Genomic DNA, 24,359 nt, shown 5'->3' with positions numbered 1-24,359 from the left:
CAATGAGGTAGCCCAATTTGTGGGGGTGTAAAAACGAGGCATAACTTTTTTTCCACTCTCTGTATAATCAGAAGAATGATATTTTCTTGTAATACCCATTCACATTCTTAAAGTCTTGGTATGTCACCAACTGTATTCCTTATCTGAGATTTTCTTATTATTGGTAACTCGAGCCAGTAAGCATTTTTACCCCTTTTCCACTTAGTTCAACATAACTACATTTGAAAGAGCAATTCAGTGTATCTCTGTTGAGCTTTTGCAGGAGAGCACCACCACATCCAAAAACAATATTTTCTGTACTCCAGTGTTCATTTTTAAGAGCTTTTAGGATCTGGAAGACAAAATTAAATTCCTGATTTTAGTAAACTTTTACAGTAAACTTTTATGGATGAAGTTCATTTGTGAATCTAATAAAATACTGAATAGAAAAATCCACGTACTTTTTCCATGGAAAGAAGATTTATTGCATCTCCTTGAAAGACTCGGATGAAAGATGGTAGTAGCTTATAGCCCTGACGGTTCAAGGTACTTCCAAAGACTTCTTCTAGAATTCTTATGACCTGCAGGTTATGAGAAAACATGTTCATTGCTTATTCTTTGCTGAATAATATCTTAAGACATCAAACTGTGGCCTTTTTAATTTTATAGATCGACATAAAACCTGTGCATCACCTCTGCTAGATCATCAACGCTCATAAATGTTAATTAAGTTAATAATTTAAGCATGACAATAGCAGCAGCTGGCTCTGTAAAAAGCTTTGCATTGTTTACATGGTTATACAAAAGTATTCTGATAATGATCTGTATTAAGCTATTCATCATGCTTACCTGCATGGACCACCCAAGAATAAGATGACCTATCCCTGTCCACATTACCTACAGGATTTCCCAATCAAAAGATCAATTCCTGCATAAAAGGAGCATGTCATGTGGTGATTGAGTGATGCTTATATGCTTGGGTTCAAATTCAGCCCAAAGAAGAAAGGAAATTAAGCTTTATCATTGTACCAGCTCTGGACACCCCAAATTTTTATTTAAAAAAACATTGTTGAGATGTGAGCACTGCGGGAAAAGCTGACGGCAAAGCTGACATTTAGTGCCTATTCCTAAAGTCACCGGAGAGTTAGCTACGTTGGCGTGGGACTGGAGTCACATATAGGCCAGACCAAGAAAGAACAACAGGTTTGCTTTCCTCAAGTACATTAGTGAACTGGTTGGATTTTTACCACAATCTAAAGATTTCACTGTCGTTGAAACTGATGTTTTCATTCCAAATATTTTTTGAAAATATATTTAAGTTTTCAAATAAACCTGGTGAGGTTTGAACTCATATTCTGTACATTATTAGACCCGTCTTCTGGGTTACCAGTCCAGTAATTTAACCACGACACTATCATACCCAAAAAAAGGCTGAGTAATCTAAACCCAATTCCTAGACAGTATGAGGCTAGATCATGAAAATACTGCCAATTGGGTGTAAATTAATCATCTAAAGGAGTTCAGAGGTATGGAATAAAAGTCACATTAGTGTAGTAAAGGTGCTTTTCTGAGATCGAGTCTGAGATATATTGTTGGAGTAGAGCAGAGGGAATTTTATTGCTTGATGTCCAAAATGGTAAATGTTCCATTCCCCAGCACTAATCCCACCTGGACAAGCACAAACAAGAAGAATATTTCTTGGGGATGAGTAGGATAATTTCACTGCAACATCTTGCTCTTGTTTAAGAAGTCAGACAAAGTCTTTAAAATCTCTCTTGCCTTGCAGAGGATCATGGAAAGCTACATCCCAAATCCTGCCTTTCAGGCTGTGAAAATATCAAAGAAGCATTCAACTGACACTATAGTGTGATTATCTGAATAAATGCAACTGTGATTCACATCCTTTTTGATCAGGAGCTGCAAATCATTTGCTCACCCAGCAGCAGCAAAGCTTTTACTATGTTCCCATGGACACCACTAAAGGGTTTTGTCAGATGATATATCTATTTGTTCAAAAACAAAAGCACAGCATACAACAATGCAACGTAATATATGCAGCCATGAACTGAAAGACACCCGCTTTAAAAAAAAATCACCAACACAGAAAGAAAGAAAAGGAATACTTGCAACATATTTTATTTGTTTGGCCAGTAACTGAAGCACATAAGGTCACAGCTTCCCATATGACCAGCAATTATAATCTTTTATTATGCAAACATCATAATGTTGGTTAAATGCACGTTAAAATTATACAGATAGTCAATTTTTTACTCCAAGACCATTTCTCCCCGTTCCCAGCCCCTGTGACATAATTCCCTCAGTCAGCATTACAGAATCTAGCATGTGGACATCTCCGCACACTCTGCCAAATTTTGACTAATATTCCAGGAGCTGCAGCAACTGTGTCTCACCTAAGCTAGTTTTCTCTCTCCCTATACAATGGGTGTAATCGTCCCAGATTTGCATTAAGTGTGGTAGCGGGCCAGCTGGCCGCAATGGCGGATTTTCACGCCATATCGTCTCAAACCCGCCGCATTAGTTACGCATTCCCGGGAAACACACTTTCCATGGCGGGCAGGCTCTCATTCGCTCGTCACGCCATCACCCCGCTGCTTCATCGCTCCAGGCACCATATTTAAATCTAGCCATGTGCACGTATCTCAGTGCTTCCAGCCCACGATTACTATGGGGAACATGTCCGCAAAAGGCAAAAAGACTGCAGCGCCCAGGTTTAATGACGCGTCACTGGAATGCATTTTGGACGTGGAGGCCCGTCGTAATGTCCTCTACCCCTGCTCTGGCCGCAGGACTGGCAGTGGAATCACCAATACGGCATGACAGGGGGTGGCCAGCGCCAATTACTGCAAAAGAGGACAGCCACTCAGTGCCGCTACAGGATGAATGGTCTCATCCGTTCCGCCAGAGTAACTCACTCTTCTCATCACTCTCAATTCACACAATCACAAACACATCACACATCCACAAGGATCTCACACCTCAAGGGACAACAACACTAAGTCTCACACACACCCTCACATCTCCATCAGCCTCATACCCTCTCCAGCTCACGCACTCATCCTGTCCATGGTTCTGCTCACCACACAAACATTCCACACAGTGTCATGTGTCCTGCTCACACTCTCTCCAACTGTTTTCAAGCAGGAGAAGCTGGCTTACAACAGGAGGGAGAGTTCTCATTAGGCCCTTCATTAGGCCCTTCATTCACTTTGAGGAGCGTGCTATCACGCTGATCGGAGAGAGTGTGAACCGTTCCTACGGCGATGGTGAGGTCGGCAGCGAACACCCATGTGAGGATCCTGCACCACATCCTCCCTCCCTCCCTCAACTCAACTGTGAGTGCTCTCTCTCCTGCTTTTGACTCTGCTGCCATGCACCGTTATCTCTACTTCGGTTCACAGGAAGCTGTGCCAAGGGACCGACACCTACAGCCAGCCAGTCCCTCAGCTCCATCCAGGTCCTCACCTCCAGTCAAGAGGACACCCCCTCCATTGAAGAGCTGGAAATAAACAGCCTGGAAGACCCATCACAGCGCTTACCCACACCCTCTACCAGCACAAAGACACACACCTCGGTGGGACCCAGATCTAGAGCAGGCTCGGGTTCGCAATCTGGTGGTTACCGCATGTAGGAGGCTGGTTCAGCCGAGCTCCCCGGCACTCGGAGGACTGCTGGGGAGGAGGCACCAATGATGTCCAAGTCAGACGATGACCCTCTGGATTTGGCCTTCCAATTCATCCTGGAGAGTCAGCAGAAGGCAGGGGAACATTACGCAGAGCTGTTGAAAGCCCTCAACAGAGTGGCAGTGAGTTGCAGGAGTGCGTCCGCCTGCTCTCTGATGAAGTGGTGCCCACATAGGCATGTATGGAGGTCTCCATGAGGAGGATGGCAGGCACCATGGAGACCCTGGTCCAGCAGAACACAGACATGTGTGCAGACCTGCACTCCATTGCAGCAGTCATGGGTGAGTTCCTATACTAGCAACGCGAGGGGGAAACGGGGCACCTTGTCGTCCCTCCAGGTGCTCCTTTCCCTCAAGGAGTCAGGCCAGGGCCCCCAGGCACCTGAAGGGAGGAGGAGCGGCAGCTGGGCACACCTGGTCCATTCACTCAGGAATCTCAGAGGCTGTCCTCTCCCTCCGAGTCCCCTTTGCCTGTGAGCCCCTCAACCTCGGCCTCTGTCACCGCAGAGGGAGCAACTGGCCAACGAGTGATTCTGGAGGGAGAAGTGTGTGTGTGTGGCAGGGCCTTTTGGAGCCTCGTGCAAGCACTCTCCCACACACATGCGGATCCTTCATGTATCACACTCACCTCAATGTCCTGAGCATTTTCAATGATGCCTGCTGGGGTTCGCTTTCATTTGTCCACCTGAGCTGACCTGCACCTCTGCCCACCCACTGATCACACCCCCATGCAGCACCTGATCTCAATCACCATGACTGTTGTTTTACTTTCGCTTTGGCCAGCATGGTCTGGATTCGCTTTTTCATAAACTCCCCCATCTTTTCCCTTCCCCCAGTCACCCATTTCCTTTCCCTCAACACAGTCAACACCTCCGGCATCACCTTCCACCTCCCCTGTGACCTACCAGCCAAAACCCTTTTCCTTCAGGGATGTCCAAATGAATGTGCACAATCCCTTCCTTCCCGCAAATCCCATCGCCATCCACATTAACCTCCGCAACCTCCTCCTTCCCCACCCCCCCAGGATCCATGTCTGCCTCCGACTGCCCACCAACCACTCTCGCCATCACTTTCAATGTTACTGAAGCCTCACTCTCCCATCCTACTGGCTCACTCTGCCCGTGGTCATTCTCACTTTCCTTCATACCACGCCCACCCTCAATTCGCTCCCCAGGAGGCAGACATGGACTTATCAGACCCCTCCCTTGCACGTTCACCTGCACAACGCTGCCCCTCCAGAGCCCTTCCCCATTTTGTGCCTCTGCACCCCCGAGAACCCCTTTCCCGCAGAACCATTTCTCCCCCCCTTAGTCCTCCCACCCACCCCCGGAAGTCCTTCCCCTGCCAGCTTTGCCCCTCCCCCCATCCTGACTTCTTCCTCCACTCTTACTTTCTCTGCCACCCTTAGTCCTTCCCCAATCCCGACTCCTTTCTCCAGCCTTATCTCTTCCTCCAGCCTCACTTCTTCCTCCAGCCTTACTCCCTCCCCTCTCCAAACTCCCTAGCCCCAGGCTCCCTCCCATCTCTGCACTCTTTTTTCCCCCTGGACTCCCTCCCCTGTCCACAATCCTTCCTCCACCCCACCGGACTCCCTGCCCTCTCCACATTCCTTCCTCCCCCCCAGACTCCCGCCCCTCTCCACACTCCTTCCCTTACACCTTACAACCCCCCACCAACTTACACCTGCCTCTCCAGTTGCCGTCTTCTCCCCCATTACCCTCTCCTCCCCCGTTCTCCCTCCCAACCTCACCCCCCAAACACCTTCATTCCCCCATTCTGAACCTCAACCCCCACCCCCCGCCCCCCCGACACCTTCATTCTCCTGCTCCCAACCTCATCCCACGGCCACCTCTTCCTCTCCCATCTCCCCGACCATCATCCGTTGTGAGCATCAAAGGTGACTTTCCAACTTCCGTGCGCTGCTTCGCAGCAGAGCCATGTCCGTGAGAATCCATCCAGCATGCAACGGACGTTCCTCCAGTGTGCTGTTGGGCTGCAGCATCTTCTGCTCCTCGGATGTCTGCTATGTGAGCAAGGTGCTGAGTCCCGACTTCTGCGCGTCACATTTGTCAAGATGCGTTCTACAGCGGCGTGTTTTCCCGCCGACCTGGGCGGACGGTCCAGTGGGTAGCGGGGATGATTCCGGCAGGCTGGCCTTATAATGATATGCTGATGTATTACAATGAGGTTCCTGACGTTCGATGGCCGAGAACGCGGCCCACCATTAGCGGACTGAGCAGATGAACGCAAACTGGTTTCACGCCGTCATGAAACCGACTGCACCATATTGTCTGCTCACACCACAGAACATGCCCGACGCCAGCGGGCATGGAAAATCCCGGCTAATATCTCTGACCTGCCTAGACAACCAGACCAAGGCAGCAGACTTTGGGGTAGTCCATGAATATCTGTCATGGTCTCCAAGCTCTCTGAAGTACAGAATCAATTTAATAAATTCAATAACTTCAAATCTTCTGGAGAAAAATATAGTAAAATGATAAAATATACATGTAGTTAGATGTGATAATCTAAACTATTCAAAACAACTTCTAAATGTACCAAATAGTAAATCTCTTCATGCTTGTCTTTAACATAAGTTTTATCTCCAGTTCTGCATTTCCCTGAGTAGCATAAGTGACATGTACTAAATAATGCCATCTAATTAATGCTATAAAGAGGTGATTTCATTTTGCAAATATGCAACAATGTGTTTACTCTGACATACGTTCACTGACTGAACTGGAAGTAACTGTAGTTGTAGACAGGTTATATCTACCTACAACAGGAGTTTACTGACTTGAAACGTTGAGCTTGTACCAGTAGCAGCACATTTAATACACATGCTTACCTACACTAGAATCTGGGCTGTTACTTCCAGCATTTGTACGGGAACAATATTCCACATGCAGAAGTATAAGTCTGGTCGAAAATCACAGTCGTTATAATGGCATAAATTCCTTAATACTAGACTCTAAAGTACCTTCATAATGGTCTCTACAGGATCCCCTGAATCAGGTCGTATAACCACCATTGAATCCTCGTTCCTTTGCTCAACATAATCTTTAAGATCATCTCCCCAGATATTCCTACAGGCGTTGTAAATGTCATAACTGTCACAGACTATTGAAATAGGAGAGGATGGAAATTGTTTGAGCATATATTCAAATGCATCCTTTTCCCGACTCCTTCCCCAAGAGATGATAGTACTGTGAAAGTAAAAAATTGAATGTAAGTGTCTTAAAAGAACAAACATAAATTGTTTAAAACATGTAAATAAACAAGGTCCAACTGTGAACAGATGTGTCTTTACTGTTACGACCCAGTGATTATCCTGATCAACTGAAAAGGTAACTTGTGCCAATATAATACCACTTCATAATAACAAGGGAAGTTTACGGCCATATAAAGTTGTCACAGGATTCAAAAATACAAAATCAAAGTAAGCAAAACTTTTTTTATGCCCCTCCACAAAGGCAGGCAGGAGGCCCATGAATACATGTAAATTAGGCCCCTCCAACGCAGTTTTAACAGAAAATCATGCCAAATGTGCAACTCACCAGTGAAATGTAACGGAATTGGTCTTTCAGAGCTATTGAAGTCGTATTTCAAGAGGCATTTATTGATCAGACCATGCGTGTATCATTGTGCACTTTGGATTACCAGGATTATTAGCTTCCAGAATGCTTCCTTCTGATTTTTGCTTTTGCCTTATTTGCCCTCAGTAAGCTCCATCTGCTTAACATAGATGCTATTATTGCCAGATTGATTTGGACGTTGGAAGAGGTTGGACAAGATGAGCAGCTGCCACCTCAACAACCAGCACCAATAGCAGCTGTGCCCATCGCAAGACAGCAGGTAAGGAAGACTGCCCACAGGCTGGTTGATCTGATGTTGACTTCAACTCATACCTGTTCCCCATGACCTTTGGCCCACCTATAGATCAAGAACCTGTCTATCTCAACTTTGAATATATTCACCGACTTAGCCTCCACAGCTCTTTGGGCTAGAGAATTCCGAAGATTCACGACTCTCTGGAAGAAGAAATTCCTCCTGATCTTTGTTTTAAATGGGAGATACCTTATTCTGAAAATATGTTCCCTAGTTCTCGATCCCTGCCCAAGGGGAATCATCCCCTCAGCATCTGCCCTGTCAAGTCCCCTCAGAATGTTATATGTTTCAATAAGATCACTTCTCATTCTTCTAAACTCCAATGAGTATAGGCCCAACCTGCTCAAACTTTCCTCAAACAACCTTTTCATCCCAGGAATCAACCTAGTGAATCTTCTCTGAACTACCTCCAATGTATGTAAATCCCTCCTTAAATAAGCTGACCAAAACTAGAGCAGCATTCTAGGTGTGGTCTTATTAAAGCTCTAAACAGTGGTAACAAAACTTCCCTACATTGATATTCCATCGTCCTTTCAATAAAGGCCAACATTCCATTTAGCATCCTAATTACTCGTTCTACCTGCATGCGAACATTTTGTGTTTCATGTATGAAGACATTCCAATCCCTGTGTATTACTGAATATATCGCCATTCCTTCACTATCGTTGGGTCAAAATTTTTTTTATATATTCATTCATGGGATATGGGCTTTGCTGGCTGGGCCAGCATTTATTGCCCATCCCTAGTTGCCCTTGAGAATTTGGTGGTGAGCTGCCTTCTTGAACCCTGCAGTCCATGTGGTGTAGGTACACCCACAATGCTGTTAGGAAGGGAGTTCCAGGATTTTGACCCAGCGACAGTGAAGGAATGGCGATATATTTCCAAGTCAGGATGGTGAGTGACTTGAAGGGGAATTTCCAGGTGGTGGTGTTCCCATCTATCTGCTGCCTTTGTCCTTCCAGTAGTGGTTGTGGGTTTGGAAGGTGCTGTCTAAGAAGCCTTGGTGAATTCCTGCAGTGCATCTTGTAGATGGCACACACTGCTGCTACTGTGCATCGGTGGTGGAGGGAGTGAATGTTCGTGGATGTGGCGCCAATCAACCAGATTGCTTTGTCTTGGTTGGTGTCCAGCTTCTTCAGTGTTGTGGAAGCTGCACTCAACCAGGCAATTGGGGAGTATTCCATCACACGCCTGACTTGTGCCTTGCAGATGATGGACAGGCTCTGGGGAGTCAGGAGGTGAGTTACTCGTCGCAGGATTCCTAGCCTCTGACCTGCTGTTGTATTATCAGTATTTATATGGCTAGTCCAGTTCAGTTTCTGGTCAATGGTAACGCCCAGGATGTTGATAGTGGGGGATTCAGTAATGGTCATGCCATTGAATGTCAAGGGGCGATGGTTAGATTCTCTGTTGTTGGAGATGGTCATTGCCTGGCACTTGTGTGGTGCGAATGTTACTTGCCACTTGTCAGCCCAAGCCTGGACATTGTCCAGGTCTTGCTGCATTTGGACACGGGCTGCTTCAGCATCTGAGGCGTTGCGAATGGTGCTGAACATTGTGCAATCATCAGTGGACATTCCCACTTCTGACCTTATGATGGAAGGAACGTCACTGATGAAGCAGCTGAAGATGGTTGGGCCGAGGACACCACCCTGAGGAACTCCTGCACTAATGTCCTGGAGCTGAGATGACTGACCTCCAACAACCACAACCATCTTCCTTTGCGCTAGGTGTGACTCCAACCAGTGGAGAGTTTTCCCCCTGGTTCCCATAGACTCCAGTTTTGCTAGGGCTCCTTGATGTCACACTCGGTCAAATGCGGCCTTGATGTCAAGGGCAGTCGCTCTCACCTCACCTCGGGAGTTCAGCTCCTTTGTCCATGTTTGAACCAAGGTTGTAATGAGGTCAGTAGCTGAGTGGCCCTGGCAGAACCCAAACTGGGCATCAGTGAGCAGGCTTTGCTAAGCAAGTGCCGCTTTATAGCACTGTCGATGACCCCATCCATTACTTTACTGGTGATCATGACTGATGGGGTAATAATTGGTCGGGTTGGATTTGTCCTGCTTTTTGTGTACAGGACATACCTGGGCAATTTTCCACATTGCCGGGGAGATGCCAGTGTTGTAGCTGTACTGGAACAGCTTGGCTAGGGGTGCGGCAAGTCTGGAGCACAAGTCTTCAATACTATTGCCAAAACATTGTCAGGACCCATAGCCTTTGCAGTATCCAGTGTCTTCAGCTGTTTCTTGATATCTTGTGGAGTGAATCGAATTGGCTGGAGACTGGCACCTGTGATGCTGGGGACCTCCAGAGGAGGCCGAGGTGGGTCATTCTGGAACTTCCTTCCTAACAGCACTGTGGGTGTATCTACACCAGATGGACTGCAGTGGTTCAAGAAGGCAGCTTATCACCACCTTCTCAGGGGAAATCAGGCATTGGCAATAAATGCTGGCCCAGCCAGTGATGCCAACATCCCATGAATGAATTTTTTAAAATCTGTAGTCTCTCTCCATTTAAATAATAATTTGCTTTTCCACTCTCCAATTTTCTCACATTATACTCCACCTGCCAAATTTTTGCCCACTTAGTTAACCTGATTATATCCTTTTGCAGATGCTTGGTGTCTTCCTCACAACTTGCTTTCCTACCTATCTTTGTATAGCTTGTTTGGCTACAATACAGTCGGTCCCTTCATCCAAGTCACTAATATATATGGTAAATAGTTGACGCCCGGCAATGATCCCTATGTCACCCCACTGGTAATAGCTTGCCATCTTGAAAATGATCTATTTATCCCAAATCCGTGTTTGGTGTTAGTTAGCCAATCTTCTAACCATGCTAACATACTAACCCCAACAATGAGCTCCTATCTTGTGTAGTAACCTTTCATATAACATCTAATTGAATACCTTTTGGAAATCCTAATACACTGCATCATTGGTTCCCCTTTATCCACTCTGCTAATTATATCCTCAAAGAACCCTCATAAATGTGTCATATGCGATTTCCCTTCTGTAAAACTATGTTGACTTTGCTTGATTGTATAATGATTTTTAAAAATGTCCTGCTGCTGCTTCCTTGATAATAGATTCCAGCAATTTCCTATTAACTGATGTTAGGCTAACTGGTCTATAGTTTCCTACTTTCTGTCTCCCTGTTTTTTTGAATAGGGGCATAATATTTGCCATTTTCAGATCCACTGGGGCCTACCAAAATCCAGGAAATTTTGGAAGATTGCATCCAATATGTCTGTGGCAATATATGGTAATATACAGTGAGGAGGCAGTGGCCCTGAAAACATCGACCCCGGACTCCAGGAAGTCACATGGCATCAGGCCAAACACGAGGAAGGAAACCTCCTGCTAATTACCACCTACCGCATCTCCTTCAGCTGATGAATCAGTGCTCCTCAAATTGAACACCACTTGGAAGAGGGTAGCAAAGATGGAGAATGTAATGTATACTGGGTAGGGGACTTCAATATCTAGAGTAGCTCAGTAACACCATTACCGACTGAGCTGACTGAGTCCAGAAGGACATAGCTGCTAGACTGGGCCTGTGGCAGTTGGTGAGAAAACCAAAAAAAGAGGGAAAAACCTACTTGATCTTGTCCTCACCAATCTACAAGTCGCTGATGCATCTGCCCATGACAGTATTGGTAAGAGTGACTCCAAACTGTCCTTGTGGAGACGAAGTCCTAGTTTCACAGTGAGGATACCCTCCATTGTGTTGTGTGGTACTATCCCTGTGCTAAATGGAATAGACTCAGAACATATTTAGCAGCTCAAAATTTGTGCATCATAAGGCGCTCAGAGCCATCAGAAACAACAGAATTGACCTGGCATATCGCTCACTCTACTATTACCATTAAACCAAGGAATCAACCGTGGGTCATTGAAAAGTGTAGGAGGGCGTGCCAGAAGCAGTACCAGGCATCTAAAAATGAGGTGCTGACCTGATGAAGTTGAAACATAGGACTTCTACATGCATGCTAAACAGTGGAAGCAGCACATGACAGACAGAACTAGGTGATCCCACAATCGTCAGATCAGATCAAGGCTCTGTAGTCCTGCCGTATCCTGTCGTGAATGGTGGTGGACAATTACACAAATAATTGGAGGAGAAGGTTCCGTGAACATTCCATTCTGAATGATGGCAAAGCCCAGTACATCAGTGCAAAAGTCAAGGCTGAAGCATTTGCAACTGCCTTCGGCCAGGAGTCCCGAGTGGATGATCCATCTTAGCCTCCTCCTGAGATCCCAAACATCACAAATGCCAGTGTACAGCCAATTTGATGCGCTCCACTTCAAACCAAGAAACAGCTGAGCACACTTGATACTGCAACGGCCATGGGCCCTGACAACATCCCAGCAATAGAGCTGAAGATTTATGCTCTCAAACTAGCTGCGCCCCTAGCCAAGCTGTTCCAGTGCTGCTCCAACACTGGCATTCCAAGAATATGGAAAATTGCCCGGATGTATCCTGCACACAAAAAAGCAGGACAAATCCGATACGGCCAATTACTGCCCTATCACTCTACTCTCAATCGTCAGCAAAGCGATGGAAGGTGTCATTGAGTGTGCTATTAAGCACTGCTCACTGATGTTCAGTTTGGGCTCCGCCAGGACCACTTGGCTCTATACCATATTATAGCTTTGGTTCCAACATGGGCAAAAGAGCTAAATTCCAGAGGTAAGGTGAGAGTGATTGCCCTTGACATCATTGCAGCATTTGATTCAGTGTGGCATCAAGGACCCCTAGCAAAATTGAAGCCAATGGGTCAAGAGGAAAACTCTCCACTGGCTGGTGTCATACTTAGCACAAAGGAAGATGGCTGTGGTTGTTGGAGGCCAATCATCTCAGCCCCAGAATATTACTACAGGAGTTCCTCAAGGCAGTGTCCAAGGCCCAACCATATTCAGCTGCTTGATCAACAACCTTCCAGCCTTCACAAGGTCAGGAATGGGGGAGTTTTTTTATGATTGCACAATGTTCAGTATTGCTGAAAAAAAGAGATGTCTAAACTTTTAGTCTTGCACTCATCAGACATTTCACAAAAATACCAATATAAGGGAAAGCAACAATTTATGCTGTCTGTGAAGAGAGTGCTGATTGGTTGGCAAATGGCGTTGCCATGGATAACGCATCAGTGATAGTGACTGACAGTAAACTGCCAAGCATTGTTTGAAATTTAAACCAGGCAGCTTGCCCCTGATAGGGCAATGCCTTGACCAGAGGAATGAGACAGCGAATGACTGTCACTTATTTTATTTAGCTGTAGCTGCCTGGTTTAAATTTCAAACAATGCTTGGCAGTTAACTGTCAGTCACCATCACTGGTGCATTTTCCATGGCAACGCCACTTGCCAACCAATAAGCTTTCTCTTTACAGACAGTATAAATTGTTGTTTTCACCTGAAATTGGTATTTTTGTGAAATGTCCTGATGAGCGCAAGGCGAAAAGCTTAGAAATGTTCAGTATCATTTGTAACTTGTCAAACAATGAAGAATCTGTGCCTGCATGCAGCAATACCTGGTCAATATTCAGGTTTGGGCTGATAAGTGGCAGGAAATGTTCATGTCACACAGCGCCAGGTAATGACAATGTCCAACAAGAGAGAATCTAACTCCCTCTCTTTGACTTTCAACTGCATTACCGTCAACATCCTGGGGGTTACAATTGACCAGAAAATTAACTTAACAGCCAAATAAATACAATGGCTAGTAGAGCAGGTCAGAGGCTGGGAATTCTATAGTGAGTAACTGATCTTCTGCCTCCCCAAAGCCTGTCCATTGTTTACAAGGCACAAGTCAGGAGGGTGATGGAATACTCTCCACATTTGCCTGGATGAGTGCAGCTCCAACAACACTGAAGGTGCCTGACAGGACAAAGCAACTGGCATGATTGACACCCCATCCTCCTCCTGCGTACAGGAGCAGTAGTGAGTACCATCTACAAAATGCACTGCAGCAACTCACTCACCAAGGTTCCTCCAAGAGCAGCTTCTAAACCCACAACCTCTACCACCTAGAAAAACAAGGGTAGCAGGCTCAAGGGAACATCACCATCTGAAAATTTCCCCTCCAAGCCACGTTATCCTGACTCGAGTCTAATATTGTCGTTTTTTTACCTGTCGTTGCATCAAAAACCTGGAACTCCCTCCCTAACAGCACTGTAAGTGTTTCTACTCACAAGGACTGCAGTGGTTCAAGAAGGAAGCTCACCATCAAATTTTCAGGGGCAATTAGGGATGGGAATATTGGTCTTGTCAGTGATGTCCACGCTCAAACAAATTTATTTTAAAAATCTGAGAGATTGCTCTGCAATCTTAGTGATCTGCACATTTCCTTGTCCTGAAATCCTACATAAAGCCTCTGCCTGAACAGTCCTGGTCATATCCTTCACCAAGCCTTTATTCCTGCATTAAAAATCATTGAAACATTGGATAGGATTTTTTGGGTGGTGAAGTTTCCTGCCCCACCACCCGAAGAGTCAGTGGGGAGCACATCCCTACTGGCTGCCCTGTAGCCATTTGGCATTAATTGTTTGGAGATGGGATTTCCACTCTCACTCGAGAGGAAGTCCTGTTTCAGAGAGCTGCCAGCCAATCAGCAGCACCAGTAGATGCAGTGGCTAGGACTGGGACTACAAGCAGTCCCCAGATTCAAAGTCCTGGAGTCCAGAACCAGGTAAGTGCAGGTGGTCTCAAGATGGGGTGGGGAGATTAGGCCTGGGGAGGTGGGGAGATGGGGTTGGATGACTTGATGGAGAGATCAGGCAAGGGGGGAGCGCAAGCGGGCCCAGGCCTTTGGTGGGGGCAGGGGCGGGGGGAGCGGGGTTGGGGGGGGGGAGGGGCATAATGCCTGATGTTGAAAGGAGGCTGCTGAGGGAGGCATCCAGCACCCTTCCTGCTCGACACCAGAACAGTGTGACTTGCCAGGCTTCCCCCAGCCCCTAAACTCTTCCCGCCAGCCTGAAAATTGGAAACAGCCCATAAGTGCTCATTAATTGCCCACTTAAGGGTCTCAATTGGAGCAAGGGTTGGCAAGCCAGCGTAGGCCTTGCCCATTCCACCGTAAAATTGCATACAGGTCAGGACGTGCAGGAGGCCAGTGGGAAGACCATCTGGGGAATTTTACGGGCGCCCCCCCCCGCCCCCCCCCCCACCCACTGCCTGCACATTCGCCAGAGGAGACTGTAAAGTTGTGCCAATTAAGACAACTTCTAAGTCAATGACAGGCTGATAATGTAGACTCGATCTGCTATAAACTACACTGCAGAACAAAATGACAAATAAAAGGTGTGAATTTAATTCCCAAAATAATAATTGCCTTCCATTCAATTTCCACCTCGACTGCCTAATGTCTAGGGTGTTTTCCAAACTCACTTATGAAGTGCACTCCTCATGGTCTCAGCAAAGCTAGTAGAGAGCAGCTGTTCCTCATTTGAGCATATTTGAGATGCTTAAAGGCCACTGACTTCAACTAAAAACTGACTTCAACTAAAAACTAGTTGAAAATTTGAGAGTTCCACCTTGGTGTTTTTAAATTTTCAGGTACAAATGGGTGGCTTTTGCAGGACACTAAGTGTACCAGAGGCACGTAAAGAGATTTACTGCAGAGAGTTCATAAAACTGCCAAAGAAATTTTTAATTTGTGAGGGACTAAGACCTCACACTCTAAACTTTTATAAAATATATATAGACATCCTCATTGCTATTTCATAATTTTCTTTAAAAACTGAACAAAGGCCCTTAAAATGGCTGAACCTTTGTCTGTCTGTCTGTGACCCCGAACAAAAGAAGCCACTTGGCAGTTTCACACCTCATTTCACACCTTATTATCTCTGAGGTGCCACCAATGGACCACCTGTGGACTGCACAATACCACTTCAAAGGGAGCTATACAAAGGGCTTCTGCATTTAATAACCAAGGCTGGCAGATGGAGACTGATGGTCTGCTAAGACAAAAGACCCCACAACCTTTCTTTCAATTCGTAATGATGGAGACCTTCAGCAATGTTTGAAACCCTGCCACTTTCCAAACAATGGATACACATCCTTTGTTGGAGACCGGGTAGAGAGGTGGGGGTCATGTAACATAGGGTCTGGCTTGTTGAACAAGTTAATATAGCCTTGCTGAGCCGAATAGCTCAGTCTACTCTTTATCATCTGACTCGCAGCCTCACAGAAAAGGAGCTCTGCCCAAGTGGAACACCTGGCCCCATCTACACTGCTTCTGCTGGAAATTCTGTACCATCACCGACAAGACTGATTCATCGCTACATGTTTATTTCATCGTGTGAAGTCAGCATGTGAACAAGTGCAGGACAAGTGAATTATACAGCATTGGTTTTCAGCCCAATGACCTCCATGAAGGAATACCTCATTGGACTTTGATTCTGGACTCTGGAACCCACATGAAACAATATTTATTTTCTCTGTGGTCTCTGTACGACAGAACCTTCTCTCTATCCCTCTTTTTACTGTATGAATGCGAGGGGTTGACATTGTGACTCTCCTTTCTGTGTTTTGAGTGTGTGCAAATAAACTAACCCTTTGAATTCGAGTTTGCTGTAGAGTTATAAATAGAAAATTGGTTCACACCAAAACCAAGGGGTTAAGAAATACGCCACCACTTATAAAGGGGAAACAAATCAAAAACACCTGTATGTTTACGGACTGGTGGTGTGAGGAGAAATTAGTGCTGTTTAAATTAGCCCCCCCTCCTGTCCGTACAAATTTTAACTCTTACAGTGCTAGGAGGAAGAAAGTGCTCCGACTGGGCCCATAAAAAATCTTCTGTCTCAGAACTGCTGCTCTGAGGGAACAGCTCCCCACTTGGAAGCCTGACCTGCTACCTATCACAGTGTGGAAACAAGCCAATGTCTCACCAACGGGCTGATTCGGGGCATTTGTTTGGCTGCTGCAGCTCGCTGTCAGCGTTTTTATGAGGTCCGGACCTCAAAATACAAGTCTCCTTTGTGCACAACAGTGACCCACAAAGAGGGTCCATTAAATGAATTAGCAGGAAGTGTATTTTTTGCCAGTACTGATTCAGGGAAATATATTCATCAGGGCAACAGGAAAGCATTTCAAATAATATTATGGGGCCTTTAAACTCTTTCGAGTTACCAACAGTCACAGATTGCAACTTCTTTCGAGTACAATCACAGTTCTTGGTTTTTCCGGGAGTGGGACATGAACCCACAACCCTCTGATTCAAAGGCGAGCGGGGGCCTTTAATGTGCACCAAATCACCAGAACGGGCAATTGGTTACAATCTTATTAACCAGTTAGTGCCACCAACAATCAGCACTCCCAGAGCAGCATTGTTAAAATTTATGCTTAAATCTGTGATGGACTTGAACCTACAATCTTTTGACTCAAAAGCAACAGTGCTACCAACTGAGCCACACTCAAAATTACAAGATTAACGACAGTTTACAGCAATCGAATTTTCAGCAAATTCCTGCAATGATAATTTATGGAACAACTTTCACTTCAAAAAGCTAATGTGATTTTGCACAGCAGTGTTACATTTAGTAGTACAGCCAATTACAAATGGTGATTATTTATGGCAATTTACAAGAAATAATTATTAATCACCAGATGTAAATTCTGATAATAATGTTACAAAATATACTTTTTAAAAAAAGTTATTGGTTTATTTATTAGGTTCATGGTCCTTTCCTTAAACCAGACGGGTGCCAAGTTCAGTGCATGAAAGGAACAAAGTTCAATTGTTATTGGAATCTGGCCTCCTAGGAAAAGTCACTAGGACAGTGGTAAGATGATACAAACAAACACAGGATACAGATAAATTAAAGATCTAAACAGACACGTCAGATGTCATGCATTGAGCTCATTGTCAATGTATTAATTGCAGTGATTTGCAAGGTATAATAAAATTGCATTAAAATGATTTTCAGTTACATCTGCACCTTGCAATGAACACATGGAATTAATTCAAAGCACAAAATCATACTTTAGCTACAGTGAAACAATTCAAAAATAGTTTGCAATAACAGAAGTCACAACTATGAGATAACGTTGTTAAGATCCTGCACCAGAACCCCAAATGTTTGGTACGATCTGGTTAGGAACCAGTAGCTTTTTGTTGAAGTAGGCAAAATTTAAGGTCCAAGACACTTGCTAAGAGAATGAGGCCACACGATTCCACAAGTTTTGAACAAGCAAAAATAATCTTTACAAGTTCAGAAAGAAAAACAAGTTACAATTTCTATCTTATATTCTAACATTCAGGGTTAATATGAGATACATGTGAATTAACAGGCAAACTGTAGTTGAAGACACCACACTGCACAATAAATGGCAGATGTGGCCAAAACAGATTCCATAGATTTCTCAAGAACCCACCCTGACATCAGTAAACATTGCAAGTCAACCATTCCCTTTGAAACTCTGTCTCCCTCATGAGGGATTCCAGTTTTCAATATCGAAGGTCTCACCTTGGAATTCTCTCTAAAGGTTGCTCCAACTCGGACGGCCTCAATGACAGCTCACCTTGCAGGGTTTCAATCTTGTCTCCCAAGACTTCATTCCCCTGGATTCCCGAGTCTGCACTCCAGCACCAACTCACAGGCACAACTTCAGCTTAGTCCCAGGACATCGTTGCAGGAATTCCTCAGGGTAGTGTCCTAGGCCCAACCCTCTTCAGCTGTTTCATCAATGACATTCCCTCCATCATAACGTCAGAAGTGATGACTGCACAATGTTCAACACCATTTGCGACTCCCCAGATACTGAAGCAGTCCCTGTCCATACATAGCAAGACCTGAACAATATTCAGGCTTGGGCTGATAAGTGACAAATAACATTTGCACCACACAAGTGCCGGGCGATGACAATCTCCCACAAGAGAGAATTTAAACATCGCCCCTTGACGTTCAATGGCATTACCATCACTGAATCCCCCACTATCAACATTGACCAGAAACTGAACTGGACCAACTATATAAATACTGTGGCTACAAGAGCAGGTCAAAGGTTGGAAATTTTGCAGAGAGTAACTCACCTCCTGACTCCTTGAAGCCTATCCACCATCGACAAGGCACAAGTCAGGAGTGTGATGGAATACTCTCCATTTGCATGGATGAGTGCAGTACCAAGCACTCTCAAGAAGCTAGACATCATCCAGGACAAAGCAGCCTGCTTGATTGGCACCCCATCCACCACCTTAAACATTCACTCCCTCCACCACTGATGCACAGTGGCAACAGTGTGTATCATCTACCAGATGCACTAGAGTAGCTCACCAAGGCTCCTTTGACAGCACCTTCCAAACCCACGACCTCTATCAACTTGAAGGACAAAGGCAGCAGATGCATGGGAATACCACCACCTGCAAGTTCCCCCTCCAAACCACTCGCCATCCTGACTTGGAACTATATCGCCATTCTTCCACTGTCACTGGATTAAAATCCTGGAACTCTCTCCCTAACAGTACTGTGGGTGTTCCTACAATACATGGACTGCAGCGGTTCAAGAAGGAAACTCACCACCACCTTCTCAAGGAAAATTAGGGTAATAAATGCTGGCCTAGGTGGAGATGTCCACATCCCATGAATGAATAAAAAAAGTTCTTCAGCTGTGCTGAGCAGAATACTACTGCTCTAAATGGGTAGCTACACCCTTACGGCCCGCAGCACAGAATCACCAACCTTCTGTTGCCTTCTTACATTATCAGGTCTTCTTCCGAGCCCCTATTATTTTAAGTGTGCCAACCACAACCATTTTTCTGCTTGGACCCTCTTACTCTGCTCCTTTATCTTCTTAATTAGGACCTCTCCCTGTGCCCTGCCTGGGACTCCTCTGGATTATGGCGTTCTGCTCCCGGTCACATTATCTGGTTTTCACGCTGTTTCTTTTTCTTTCCTTCAGGCAGGCACACTACTGTCAGGGTGGCTGAGCCCTTTAACTGCTGGAATACGCATGCATCGCCTGCTCCCAGTCCGTGCAGGCACAGAAACCCCTGTTGGGATTTGCAGTTCCCAGCCGCTAAATTAAGTTTGGACCTCACAAACAATGTGTACACAAGCAGGTTAGTGCCTAATGTATCTTAAGGGAATTAATTAGGTTGCAAGCACTTGATTAGAACATTTTTTTATCCACATATGCTTACAGCAAATTCATCAGCTCATATTGCAAAGTGCATAAATAATCCCCATTTCAGGTCCTGCTGAATAATCTGCCCTATAATGCTCATTACCTGTGTTCTGCTGCTGGGATTGAAAATCCAGCCATTTGGCAGCTGTAAAACTGTTGAGCCATCAAGAGCCCTGCCACTGTGTTCGTGCTTTGGAAATTTACCAGATGTGCCGCACCCCCGAGAGCTGCAGACTGGAAGGAAAAGTGAAACAACAAATTAAAACTAATAACAAAAACCAATCAGGATCTGCTCACAGAGTCAGGGACACTTGCACAGCTTTTCTAAACCTTTACCATTCAAATAGTTTTCAGTATCAACGAGAATCATAGGGTTAAATTTCAACCTCTAAAAACCCAAGCTTAAATATTATTAGGAATCACTAAGTGGTTACAGCACAGAACGAGGCCATTCAGGCATTTGTTTCCATCCTGACTCTGTGCAAGAGCAAATCAGTTATTCCTGGGGCAGCATCTTCCGGTCGGCGAGCAGAGGTGGGGCCCGCTTGCCGACGCGTAAAATGACGCGGGGATACGACGGGCATGAGTCCCAACGTCACCCTGCGTCATTTAGATTCTCAGTTCAGCTGGCGCGCAGCCACCCACCGAACTATCAATGGCCTATTAAGACCATTAAAAACCTTAAGGTTGGCGGGCAGGCCAGGAGCCCAGGCGGGCTTCGGGAAAAACATGAAACCTCATCCAAGGGCGGAATGAGGTTTCATGAGGGTATTTAAATTTTTAAGAAATATTTCAATAAAAATTATGGACATGTCCCAACTCATGTCATACTGTCACATCAGGGGACATGGCAGGGAAATTGTTTTATCACCTTTATTTAAAGTTTTCAATTGGAGCTGAACTCCCTGAGGCAGCACTTCGCCTCAGGGAGATCTGTGTGCTCTTTCGCGCGCATGCGCAAAACAGCGCATTCCTGGCTGAGGAAATCTCCCCCCCGCTCGCACAGGGAACGCACAGTGCTTCCTGGTGGACGTCACGCTGGGCGGGCCTTAATTGGCCCGCCCGCGTAAAATGGCAGCACACACCCCCCACCCCCCCCGACCGGAGGCGCCAATCAGAAGGCCGCCCGTTCGCTCCTACACTTTCCCCCCAACAGGGGGAAAATGTTGCCCCTAGTTCCCACCCTATCCCCATAGCCCAGCAATTTTTCTCCCTTCAGGTGCTTATCTAATTCCCTTTTGAAAGCCGTGATTAAATCTGCCTCCACTCAGGCAGTGCATTCCAAATCCTAACCACTCCTGCATAAATACATTTTTCCTCATGTCGCCATTGCTTCTTTTGCCAATCAACTTAAATCGGTGCCCTCTGGTTCTCAATTGTATGACCGATGGGAACAGTTTCTCTCTATCTACTCTATCTAGACCCCTCACAAATTTGAAAACCTCCATCAAATCTCCTCTGAACCTTCCCTTTAAGAAGAAAAAAAAAACCATCTTCTCCAATCTACTGTAACTGAAGTCTCTCATCTCTAGAAACATTCTCATAAAGAAAGGTTCACCGTAACATTTGTGTTTTTGAACTCTATGCATCTATCTAGAAAGCTCAGGATCCCATATGCCTTTTTCACTACTTTCTAAACCTGTCCTACCACCTTCAATGATTTGTGTACATATACCCTAGGTGTCTCCACTCCTGCACTTTCTTTAGTATTGTACCCTGCAGGAAAGATGAAGGGTTTGAGAAAACACTGATAGATGCATGTGAACTTGCTGAGGATTTGGAGATACTGGCACGCATTGAATCAGATCTGGTCCATATTCAGAGAAAGAGGGAGCAGTTCACATATGAAGCAGATGAGAAGCCTATTCAGAGCCCCAAGGAAAAATTCAAAGTGAACTTTTATTTTGCACTTCTTAACACAGGAATACAATTGGTTGAATAAAGATTTATACAGATGCATCAAATTAGTGCTGCATTTGGCTTCCTCCATGATGTTCAGTTTACAGAGCAGCACATCAAAGCAGATTGTGGAACATTGCTTGAAGCTAGAGGAAGCTTTAAAACCTGGGGACTCCAAAGGTGCTTCAGATGTGTGCAATGAATTGCGAGCCATTGCAAGACGAGTTCCAAAGTGTGCATCATCACAAGATGTATTAAACTTTGTATGCAAAAATAAGCTGAGAGATAGTGTCCCTAGCACTTTTATTGCTCTCTGCATCCTCTTGGCATTCCCTGTTTCTGTAGCCAGTGGTGAGCAAAGCTTTTCCAAGCCAAAGTTGATCAAAACATATATTAGTCCTCAATGATGCAAAAAAGGCTTGCTGGGCTATCCACTTTGTCAATAGAACATGAAATTGCTCAAAATATTGACCTGAAGGAACTGGTTTCTACATTTGCTAAACTGAAAGCATGGAAAGGTAAATTCTAAATCTTGATCAACTTCCATGAAAACACACAGTGCAGTATCATGTCATCTGAGCCAATATTACACAGTAATGCATTGTGCCCAGAGGGTGGTTGGAGTCTGGAACAAACTTCCTGAAAGGGTGGTGGAGACAGGTTCAATTGAAGTATTCAAAAGGGAATTGAATTACTATCTGAAAAGAATGAATTTGCAAGGTTAAGGGGATATGGCAGGGGAGTGGGACTGTTCTTCAGCAAGCCAGTGCAGACTCGATGGGCTGAATGGCTTCCTTCTGCACTGTAAAGATTCTGTGATATATCCTGTGAAAAGTGTAGAACAATGGGAGTGTTACGTACAAACAATATCATATTACATTTTTTCTTGTAAAATAAACCTGTAATTTATTTATAAACGCAGAATATGAATATTTATTCATACTAAACTAATGCAGAATAGTTAGTTTATGTTGGGCGGAGTGGAATGGGTGGTGCCACCGGTTGAATTGCTGGTTACCTGGGTTTTCACATTTTCAATTCAAACCATTCAGAAAGGAGAGCACCTGGGTGATGATCTCATGATGCGGATTGAGGTCTCGCAGGATGTGCGGGGGTGGAGTGCACAAATCTAAGTGGCACCGAAGCCAATGAAGCCGAGAAGCAGTGAGGCTCATGGGACGATGAGGCCGGAGTGAGGTCAGCCATCAATAACCACTAGCCAACATTTTGACAAATTTTAGCAGTTGTGTGAGAGTAGTTCAATTTTACTGTATTCATCTTCAAAAGTTAATTGTGGGGTGGGGGAGGGGGGTGGTGTGCACCAGACTGAAAGGTTCACCTAGGGCAGCAAATACCCTTGAACTAGCCCTGCCCCCATATACCTCCAGGTTCCACTGTTCCTGCACCTTTAGAATTGTACCTTTGATCTTTAATGCCTCTCCTCATTGTTTCTACCAAAATGAGTCACTTCACAATTCTCTGCATTAAAATTCATATATCACATCTCTGCCCATTCCACCAGTCTATGTCCTCTTGAAGCCTATCACTATCCTCTTCACAATTAATAATACTTACAAGTTTTGTATCATCTGCAAATTTTGAAATTGTACCATGCATGCTCAAGTCTGGTTCATTAATACAAATAAAGTAAACCAGTGGTCCTAATATTGACCCCTGGGGAACCCCACTTTATATCTTCCTCTAGTTGAGGAAAAAAAATTTGCCACTAGTCTCTGTTTCCTGTCGCTTAGCCAACTTTGTATTCATCCTTTTATTCCATGGATTTTAACTTTGCTGACAAGCCTGTTATGTGGCACTTATCAAATGTCTTTTGGAAGGCCATGGCCAAAATTTTCCGTTCGGTGGGCGGGCAGAGCAGAAGCAGGCGCGGACCCGATCAGCGCTCGCAATCAGGGCCGCACCGCTATTTTGCGCAGGCAGGGCAATTAAGGCTCGCCCAGTGCTTTTCCGACTCCTGTGGATAGTGGGAGTGTGCGGGCGACGGCGGGTGTGCACAGAACACCAGGTCCAATGGCGACCGGCAGTCTATTTAAAAGAAGGCCTGGCAGCCTCCTGTAGGCTGCTCACAATGGCCACCTCGAGATCCAACTGTAGGGGGTCTGCTGAGCAGGGCAGTCTGGAGGGAAGGGCAGAGGAGCAGGGCAGGCTGCAGGGTCTGCCACAGGAGCAGGGCAGGCTGCAGGGTAGGCCAGCGGGGGGCCAATGTGCCCCTTGCTTTCCTGATGATTGCCTTGCTGCCCTCCTCAAGGAGGTGGCAGCACAGCGGGAGGTGTTGGTCCCCCAGGATGGGAGGAGGAGGCCCCCCCACATGACCAAACATGCATGGGAGGAGGTGGCGGAGGTGGTGAGCTCCCGCGATGTGGTGGGGCGCACCTGGATCCAGTGCCGTAAGCACTTCAATGATTTGTTGCGCTCTGGAAGGGTGAGTACCATGTTGGTATTGGGCATTTAACCCAGCAGGTAGCTTTAGCCTTTGAGGGCACCCCCCCCGCCGCAAGACTTACTGTCGTGACTGCATTGAATCATGTTGGCTATTTCTCGTACACCGGGTGGGCAAACAGATAGTGCCCATGCCTACATTAGCCTGAGTGGTTCATAAGATGATGAGTTCTCCCCTGCACCATGTGTTGCTCTTAGTCGCACAAGAGTAGTCTGGGGACAACCTGCAGGAGATGCAGCTAGGCGTATACTCAGAACTCCAACACATGTCCTATTCACGGTGATGAGATTGTGGAAGGGAAGCCT

The 24,359-nt window shown here is 45.6% G+C and overlaps 1 protein-coding gene across 2 annotated transcripts in view; it reads right to left on the bottom strand.

Moving 5' to 3' along the window:
- Window positions 1–24,359, bottom strand: part of nampt2 (nicotinamide phosphoribosyltransferase 2) — a 63,706-nt gene that overhangs the window by 4,192 nt on the left and 35,155 nt on the right. The window contains exons 6-9 of one of the 2 annotated variants that reach the window (XM_078543644.1): window positions 19,798–19,928; window positions 6,660–6,885; window positions 441–560; window positions 191–331 (exon numbers count right to left, since the gene is read on the bottom strand). In XM_078543644.1, coding sequence (XP_078399770.1) covers window positions 191–331; window positions 441–560; window positions 6,660–6,885; window positions 19,798–19,928 — 618 coding nt within the window. The remainder of the gene's footprint in view (window positions 1–190; window positions 332–440; window positions 561–6,659; window positions 6,886–19,797; window positions 19,929–24,359) is intronic. The other variant, XM_078543645.1, reaches the window with a different exon arrangement.

Source organism: Cetorhinus maximus, chromosome 6 (assembly GCF_964194155.1).
Source record: "Cetorhinus maximus chromosome 6, sCetMax3.hap1.1, whole genome shotgun sequence".
Taxonomy (NCBI): Eukaryota; Metazoa; Chordata; class Chondrichthyes; order Lamniformes; family Cetorhinidae; genus Cetorhinus; species Cetorhinus maximus.
Note: the sequence above shows the minus strand (reverse complement) of the source record. Positions and strands in the feature narration are given on the sequence as shown.